This window comes from Mercenaria mercenaria, chromosome 13 (genome assembly GCF_021730395.1).
Source record: "Mercenaria mercenaria strain notata chromosome 13, MADL_Memer_1, whole genome shotgun sequence".
NCBI classification, from domain to species: Eukaryota; Metazoa; Mollusca; class Bivalvia; order Venerida; family Veneridae; genus Mercenaria; species Mercenaria mercenaria.
The window spans coordinates 7,699,859-7,709,295 of record NC_069373.1 but is presented as its reverse complement, the minus strand read 5'-3'; the positions used below and the strand labels follow the sequence as shown (position 1 = coordinate 7,709,295).

Sequence of the window (9,437 nt, the reverse complement as noted above, 5' to 3'; positions counted from 1 at the left end):
AAACTTGGAAGAACATGGACACAGCACAGGTCTGTTAATATATGAAAACATGTACGTTAAAGATATCTTGGCAGAAACAAGTAATACAAATTACTTTGTTTAATATCCAAAACTTGTGAACAATATGAGGTCTAGCATCGAATATAGTAGACAAGCTTAAGCTTAATTGCTATTTTTTATATAAAGTGATACAAAGTCAGGTGTAAGTTTTACAACAAATTTTGAATATTTCTCCACAAGAAGTGACATTTTCTAGGTAACATGAGGTTTGTATGTAACACATTTGGAAATAAACCAAACAGCACCAACATTTTCAATGGGCTAATTTACAAGATAAGATAAATTTTATTTTGAGTCGGCAAGACAAGTAACAAAACAACATAATTAAGCCCTGTAGGTGCTTTTTTGAATCGACTATGGCGTGTACAAATTTACTAAGTTAGAGGCCGGTCTCCACTAGCCTACCAGTATATGTATCATTAATATTTGGTGAACAAATTTTACTAAAGCACCTAGTCCTTAGGTTAGTAGAATTACTTCAGTACGTATTCTTTGAGTTAATAAAGTTGTCTTTCGTTTTATAATTTTGCTTTGTGGTCATTCAATATGGCAACATCACATCACTAGACGATCATTAAATTCAAGGAGCATGAGAACATCTAATGACAAAGATCAGGGCAAAAAACCCGGATGTTTGTAAACTGAAACTGAAAGTTAGGCCGTAGAAAAAGACACGTATTTCTTACTCACTTTTCTCATTTGAGAAGTGTGCTGGCAAGATGGTCGCCCACATTGTAACCGTAGCATTCACTGCATTTATGGTATACACTGCATGGCCAGGATCAAGTGAGTTGTAAATTATATATTTAGGGTTCATTGAAATTTCATCTAATCAAAATAATTCGACGTTCAGATTTTTTTTATATTTGTGACGGGGCAATCTAAACGCCAAAACTTTGAAGGACCAAAATAATGTAGGATAAATCACAGTACACAGACATGTAAAGTTATTGGTTTTATCACTTGTGCATATTGGCGTGTAGACACGGTAAACGTTAAATCATGTACAGTACTTACATAAATAGGTTTAAATCACCAGAAATTTGTAATTTTGGATATTATTTGATAGTTTTTACATAATGGTCTTTCAAGTGTTTGACACGAGTGGGTTTATTGCCGATATGAAAATATTATCTTGCTATTTCCAAGGATCGCATCAATTTGTTGGGACTACAGTTTCATCTAGCAACAACCATCTACTAGCAATAACCACAGGAAAGATAACTCCTGCAAACACTCGATTCAGGATTTAAAAAAAAATGTGACCACAAAAAAATTGGAATGCTCACATTCACTTTTTTTAAACCTAGGTTATTTTGTTGCATATAGGGTATCGTAAATACTGTATGATTTTAAGACAGGAAACATGTGCAGATTAGAAATTATACTGTTTTTCTAAGTGAAAGTACCATGTATTTGAATGGGACTAAAATTTCATTTTCATTTTTTTATTGCATGGGTGCGTAGACTAAAGAAACTAGGAAAATCTTCCTTTCTTGTAGATAGATTATAAGTCATAGTAAAATAAATCAAAAACATGCGGCAGAAAAAAATGCAATTAGCTGCAGTCACATCTGCACAAAAACCTGAAAAAAGTGTCATGTGTCAAAATCTAGGACATGATTTTAATACCCTATAAATCTTTTATTGCCAAATTTTATGGTCAAAAGCACAATTGATTTGTCATTCATATACATACATGTGTCCAAAACACAATTTTCATCTTGTAATCAAAACTAACAAAAAAGTAGTGGTTGTTGCTACATCTACCACATTTTGCTACTGTTATTACAAGGTGAATTTCATGAAATCTTATGATGAGCCTTTATATGGTGGTTAAAGCAATGTCCTAGATTTTGACTTTCATCAAAATACAGGGTTAAAATCAAACTTATTCCACAAGGAAATGTAAGCCTTTTCTGGCATATATCAGTGACTGTAAAATTCAGCCTGAAGCTGTTCATTAATTGATCCCAGTCTGCTACAGATTGGGCCTAACCAAATATGCAAATGAGCAACAAAATTGAAAGAATTGAATAGATAAACCAGTACGACCAGTGTTAAGTTAAAAAGATCAAGGTAAAATCAAAAGAAAAGACACCCCAGACTCATAAAAAATTATTAAAATAGTTTTTCAAAAAATTACAAAGGGAGAAGAAATACTGTAAAAAAAATACAGCAATTCATGGGAAATGTTATGATGGGGTACTTCAACTGTCTGCTGCCAAACAGTCATCTTAACGATTATGATTGGCAGGCACTGTCAGGAAACTATTTTAGTCAAAAATGTTATGTGCAAAGTTAAAAAGATAAAAGACCCAAACTATACAGCTAAAAACGGTTGATTAAATATAGTATTAGAGAGAGTGCAAGTCCAGCCCGCTGACAAATGTCTCCAAACTGGGGCTGGACTGGATTATCCGATATGTGTTGGTAAACTGTTCCATAGCCTTATAGTCCAGGGGAAAAAGGAATTTGCATGGTACAATGTTTTGGACTGGTGAATTAAGTAGTTTAAATTTCATGTCCGTGTGAGATAATGATGGCCCACTCACTCCACTGCCACTAATTCATTTCTTATCTTATAGAACATAACCAGTGAGGAATGATTTCTTCTTTGTTCTAGGGTCTTCCAATTTAGTTCTGTTAACATATCTGAAGTGCTACTGAATTACTGATAATCATTAAAACATAGCGGGCAGCAGATCTCTGTACCCTTTCTACTTTATGTGAGATATTTTTGCCAGGGGTGCCAGACTGTTAAACAGTACCCGACCTGGGGGTAGACATAGGTTTTATAGGCCATTTCTTTAATCTGTCTGTTAGTAGTCTTTACATTCCTTTTGCTGAAGCGGAGGGTATTACTGGCCAAGTGGATGTTATGTTATTTATATGATTTGACCAGGTCAAGTTATTACTTAAGGTAACACCAAGATATTTTGCATGGTCAGTGGACTGAAGTTGGACATCATGTATGATGTAAGGACATATGACAGGATTTCTTTTACGGTGCATTCTTAGAATTTCGCATTTATCGGGATTAAATTCCATTGACCATTCTTTTTCCCATTTTTCTAAACAGTAGAGGTCTTGCTGTAAGCTTTCTGCGGAGGATTTGGATTTGATGGTTAGGTAAACAATGGTGTCATCAGCAAAGAGACGGGCCAGACTTTTGATGTTATTGGGCAAGACATTAATGTAAGTGAGAAATAGGCAGGGGTCAGGGACTGAGCCCTGGGGGACCCCTGATAGGACAGGTAACCTTTCAGAGACTACCCTCAACAAGGACTTCCTGAGATCTGTTACTGAGAAATGACTTGACCCATGTGTTGACCTTATTATTGATACCTAGGTATTTGAGTTTGTGGACTAACTTATGGTGATCTTCTTTGTCAAAGGCTTTGCTAAAATCCATTATAATTACCACTTCAGTTTGTTGACCTTTTTCCAGATTATCTGCTATGTCTTGGGTAAAACCTATGAGTTGGGTCTCACAACTATGTTTTGACCTGAAAACATGTTGTAGGTAAGGACGTTGTTTTTATCAAAGCATGACATTATCATTATGTTGGATACTAGTTTAAGTATATGCTCCAATAATTTGGATGCTATACAAGTCAAGGAGATGGGCCTATGATTACTGGGTTTGGATTTCTGACCTTTTTTGAAAACTGGTGCAAGGTATACATGGCAGATAGCATGTTCACTTGAAAAACACTGTATAGCTTCCAGTCTGCACCCTTTTTGCCTGAAAAGTAACCAGTATTTTAAATACCCTTTAATGAGGTAGGTTTCAAAAGCAGATGTGAGCATTTCTTTTTCTGTATGGTCAAAGATATAGCCCATGATTTGCTAAAAAATGTGAAAATTGACATTGTCCGCTCTCTAACTTGAGCAGTTCTTATCCAATGTTCACTAAGCTTGGTCACGATGTTTATGGGTATAATATCTTGGTAAAGTTCAATAATCAGGTGGATCCTCTAAGTCTCTCTAAAGTTATGGCTCTGGAATTACTTAAAATTGCAAATATTGACATTCTCAGCTGTCTAACTTGAGCCGTTCCTATCATTGTTCAACTTACTGAAAATCAGTAAAATTTATAGTGTGTGTGCTTCAGCTCGAGTAGTTTTTATCAGGTGTTCACCGAACTTGGGTCAGTGTTAATGGTCATGATATCTTGCATTAGTTTAATTCCCAGTCGCTGTTTAGTTATGACCCTTGATTTACGTAATTAAAATTATTCATTGATATATTTAAAAAAAATGAAGTAGGAAACCTAACTTGTGTTTTCTCTTACAGGTTTATTTTCCTGGCATCCAACTCTGATGGTATTTGCTGTAAGTAAACTTTTGATGTTATATTTTAAGTGTATAAATAACAAGTCTGGGATGTTTAGCACATGTTGGCAGTGAAGTTGAGGTTAGTGTTACTGTTACTTAAAATAGAAATGGAACAATTTCTGCAGAATATCTAAAGTTGGGATGTGAAGAATATCAAACAAAGCTTTAGGAAGGTTGGGACTCCAATGTGGGACCAATGGGTTCCACTTGAAAAAAAAAATAAATGCAACATTAAAAAATTGCAACAATGTCTTCAAGGAAAAATTGTATTTAAAGAACTCGTGTTGATGGAAAAGTACCAAGAGAAGGCTTAAAAAAGCTTCAAGCATAACTAATTTGTTGAACTACTGCAGTTAAGACAATTGTCATTCTTACTTAAACTAACGTTTTATTTTTGGTTTTGTTTTCAGTTTGTTGCTTGCATGTGGGAAGGACTGCTGGTGTTTAACAGAGAAAGTTCCATTTTTGTGAATGTGACTAGACCAACTAAAGTGCTCATACATCAAGTTCTGAATATAGTTGCTGTAACATGTGCTATCCTTGGTTTTATTGTGATCTATTACAACAAAAGTCTGAACGATAAGCCACATTTTACAAGCTGGCATGGCTTGTTGGGTCTGATTACGGTTATATGTGTCACTGTGCAATCATTTGGTGGCGATGTTGTTAAATACGAATGGCTGAGAAAGATTCTAGGAGTGAAACTGAGTTCAGGCACTCTGAAGATTTACCACGCAACATCAGGACTAGTGGTGTTTACGCTTGTTGTTACAACGATGATGTTAGCTTTATATTCCACGTGGTTTACGTCACAAGTTGGCTGGTTGCTATGGTTACTTTGTAACGGTTGTGTTTCCTTTATGGCTGTTATTATAATGAACCAGGTGGTGTCAGAATATTTGCCGAAGACTCAGCGGAGAGGCGTTCCAGCTCCAGTGCCTGCCAAGAAAACCTCGCAGAAAAGTGCCAACTCAAAGAGAAATAAGAAATTAAATTAACACCGATATGATAGTCAGACATCTCTTAGACAAACTGTACAGTGTTCTAGGACTGTCACTATGTTGTGATATCATTCATATTTCATTGAAATAGAATTTCATGGTTTCGTCCAAACTATAAAATCAGTTTCAGATTATGTATTTGTGAATTACATATTTGAAATGCATTGATTTTATAATTTGTAATTTTATTTGTTTGTTATGTCAGTGAAACAATGAAATCCGTAAAAAATAATCCCTCCACAAATAATGATTTCAGAGTCTATTTGGGAAATAGATTTTAGTTTTGCATGCTTTGTTGGCAAATACAACACGGTTTTGAGTTCAGATGCGTAGTAATCTAATCATGAAGGCCGAAGGCCTGAGAGATTAATTACAACGCATCTCAAAGAATAACAAGGGTGACGATTTAAATACAGTTTAAATAATGCGTGCTTTGTTGGCAAATATAACACAGTTTTGAGTTCAGATGCTTAGTAATCTAATCACGAAGGCCCAAGTGATTAATTACGAAGCATCTGATCGAAAAACATGTTTTATTCGCCAACAAAGCATGCAAAAGTAAAATCCGTTTCAATTCTAAAACATTTGAATTACACTGGTCAGGAAAGCCAAAAGTAGGTCAGTTTTGTGAAATGTGTTTTACTGGACAAGACCATACACGGTAAAATCCTTCTTTGTTTATATAAAAGAAAATCTTGAAAGTGTTAGAATGTATACTTGAACCACTGACTGAAGTGATGATCTTTTTAATACAGTTTTAATCATGCAGATATTTTACAAAAAAATTTATCATGTACCAGGCAGTGTTTCTTACAGTATATTATTTTCATCGAGGGATTGTTTCTTGTTTAACAAACCTCTATCTAGATTTATCATTCATTTGTTGAAAAATTGTATTATGTTAGTCATTTATAAATTATCTGTAAATTACTGTTCAGTTGTGTTATTCTTGTTGTTCATTAAATGTATTTTTAACTCACCTGAACCAAGGGTTCAGGATGAGCAATAATTAAGTATTGGCAGGTCGTCCGACATCCGTTGTCTGATGTCAACAATTTACTTTGAAATCTTATATGAAACAACTATTCAGAATTACACAATTTCTGTAGCATCCTGGCAAGGTCCCCTCTCAAATTTCTTCAAATGGGGGCACATATCCTCATGAAAGGGCCACTAGAGCTAAAAAATAGAAAAACCCTTAAACATCTTCTCATGAATCACTTGATAAACCATCAACTTGTTTTGTAGCATCATTGGAAGGTCCTCTCAATTTCATTCAAATGGCACGCCGGGGTCCCTTTAAGGGGATGCTAGAGCTGAAAATAGAAATGCCTTAAAACAACTTCTTCTCATGAACAGCTTGATGGATCTTCATCAAACTTGGTCTGTAGCATTATTATAAGATTCTCTTTCAGTTTTATTCAAATGGGGGCACTTGGACCTTTTTAGAGGCTGTTGGAACAAAAGGTAGAAAAACCTTTAAACAACTTCCTCTCATGAGCCACTTAATGGATCTTCATCAGACTTGGTCTGTAGCATCAGTGTAAGATCCTCAGTCACTTTTGTTCAAATAGGCACACTTTGCCCCTTTTAGGGGCAGATAAGGCAAAAAATAAAAACATTTTCAAACAACTTCTTCTCATGAACTGCTTGATAGGGCTTCATCAAACTTAATATGTAGCATTATTGAAAGTCCCTTCTCAAATTTATTCAAATGGAGGCACTTAGACCCTTTTAGGGGCAGCAAAAGCTAGAAGCAGAAATGCCTTTAAATGACTTCTCATGAACTGCTTGATAGGTCTTCATTAAATTTGGTCTGTAACATCATTGCAAGGTCCACTCTCAAGTTTGTTAAAAAATGGGTTTCTTTTAAATTATTTCCTCTCGATTCGACGGAATTTATCAAACTTGGTTTGAAGCATCATTTTAAGGTCCTGTCAAAAATTTGTTGAGATGGAGGCACTTAAGACAGAGATAGAAAATCCTTTAACAACCTTTTCTCATGAACCACTTATTAGAGCTGCATCAGACTTGGTCTGTAGCATCATCGTGAGTTCCTTTAAATGGGGACACTCCTTGTAGGTGCCACTAGAGCTAAAACTAGAACAATCCTTTGAACAACTTTTTCTGACGAGCTGCATTATGTATCTTCATCAAAGTGGGTCTGTAGCATCGTTTCAAGGTCCTTCCTCAAGTTTCAGATGGGGGCACTTGGGCCTCTACTGGGGGCCACCAGAGCTAACAGTAAATCCTTAAATGACTTCTCATAAACCGCTTGATAAATGTTCTTTAAAACTTGGTTTGTAGAATTATTGTAAGGTCCAGTATCAATTTTATTCAAATTTTAGCACTTTGCCACTTTTAGGAGCAGCTAGTTATAAATTAAAAAAAAAACAAACCAAACTTTAAATGACTTCTTACGAGTCATCATCAGTCTTGGTCTATTGCACCATTGTAAGGTCCTCTTGAAATTTGTTTAATGGGTGCACTTGATCCCTTATAGGGGCTACTAGAGCTTATAATAGTCTAATAGAAATGCCTTTAAATAACCTACTAGTATTCTTGTGAAGCAATTGATGGATCTTCATCAAACTTGGTATGTACTATCATTGTAAGGTCCTTTCTTCAGTTAGTTCAAACGGAGACACATGGCAACTTGCGGGATGCTTTAGCTAACAAGAGGGTCATAATGACCCTATATCACTCCACTGTTTTAACATTCTGACAAAGTTTCATGAAGATAGGGTCATAAATGTGGCCTCTACAGAGTTAACAAGCTTTTCCTTTGATTTGAGTGGGTGACCTAGTTTTCGACCCCAAATGACCCAGTTTGGAACTTTGCATAGGAATCATCAAGATAAACATTCTGACCAACTTTCATGAAGAGAGGGACATACATGTGGCCTCTAGGGTGTTAACAAGCTTTTCCTTTGATTTGACCTTGTGACCTACTTTTTGACCCCACATGACCCAGTTTCGAACTTGGCATAGGAATCATCAAGACAAACATTCTTGCAAGTTTGTATCAAATCAAAGCATAAATGAAACCTCTATTTGGCTGAAAGTGCCAAAATAGAAAATTTTGTCTCTTTCAGGGACGGTATGTCTAGAACCCATGATGGAATCTAGCCAGTTTTCGAAAGGCACTGAGAGCTTACTGTAACTTAAGTCGTATCGTGTATAAGTGTGGTTAAAATCGAATGTAAAATGTCACTTCTTTCGTGTTCACAAGGTAAATGAAAACCAAATTTTGGCTATTTTAGCCTAGGGGTCTATCAGGGGCCATAACTCCGGAACTTATGAATGGATCTAACAGATTCATCATGGTATCTAAGATCTATTTTAAAGATATTTTGCAAGTTTGTATCAAATCAAACCATAAATGAAGTCTCTATATGGCTGCAAAAGCCAAAACAGCAAATTTTGGCCCTTTAAGGGGCCATAAACCTGGAACCCATGATGGGATCTGGCCAGTTTTCGAAAAGAACCGAATATGCCAATACAAGTTGTGTGCATGTTTGATTAAAATCAATTGCAAAATGTGGTCTCTATCATGTTCACAAATTGTGGACAACAGACAAAGGGCGATCACAAAAGCTAACCTTGTCTAGCTGAAAATAGGAAAGTCTTTAAATGATTTACTCATGGACTACTTGATAGGTCAATTCAATTCAATATTTATTTATTGTCTGTAAATAATATAACATTACAAACATAAGCTATGTATAGCTTTTGACCGACATAGTTCTTAATCAAACTTAGTCTATAGCATCATTGCAAGGTCCAGTCTCAAACTTGATTGTATGATGGCACATTGCCCCTTTTAGGGGCGTAAAGGTAAAAATTGAAAGATGGTTTCTTTAAATTATTTCTTCTCATGATCTACTTGATGGATCTTGATCAAACTTGGTTTATAGCATTACTTTAAGGTCCTCTAACAAATTTGTTCAAACAAAGACATTGACCTCTATGGGGCTGCTACAGCTAGAAATAGAAATACCATTTAAAACTTTTCTCATAAACTTCTTCATGGATC

General features: G+C 35.4%; 1 protein-coding gene across 3 annotated transcripts; it reads left to right on the top strand.

Moving 5' to 3' along the window:
• The first annotated feature begins 679 nt into the window (after positions 1-679).
• On the top strand, positions 680-6,332 carry LOC123529973 (transmembrane reductase CYB561D2-like). 3 transcript variants are annotated; one of them, XM_045310621.2, is made up of 4 exons: positions 707-846; positions 3,143-3,258; positions 4,360-4,397; positions 4,811-6,332. In XM_045310621.2, the coding sequence occupies exons 3-4, from the start codon at positions 4,386-4,388 to the stop codon at positions 5,396-5,398; spliced, it is 600 nt and encodes a 199-aa protein (XP_045166556.2). In that variant the 5' UTR covers positions 707-846; positions 3,143-3,258; positions 4,360-4,385; the 3' UTR covers positions 5,399-6,332. The 3 variants fall into 3 exon arrangements, with proteins under 3 accessions (XP_045166555.2, XP_045166556.2, XP_045166557.2); XM_045310620.2 differs by lacking the exon at positions 3,143-3,258 and having other exon boundaries at positions 680-846; XM_045310622.2 differs by lacking the exons at positions 707-846; positions 3,143-3,258 and adding an exon at positions 972-1,048.
• Positions 6,333-9,437: the final 3,105 nt, after the last annotated feature.

Excerpts from the sequence above, each read along its gene's own strand:
- LOC123529973 (XM_045310620.2), top strand. The coding sequence starts at position 780 with ATGGTCGCCCACATTGTAACCGTAGCATTCACTGCATTTATGGTATAC. Across the intron at positions 847-4,359 it reads CACTGCATGGCCAGGATCAA|GTTTATTTTCCTGGCATCCA; the intron begins GTGAGTTGTAAA and ends TTTCTCTTACAG. Across the intron at positions 4,398-4,810 it reads CAACTCTGATGGTATTTGCT|TTTGTTGCTTGCATGTGGGA; the intron begins GTAAGTAAACTT and ends TTTTGTTTTCAG.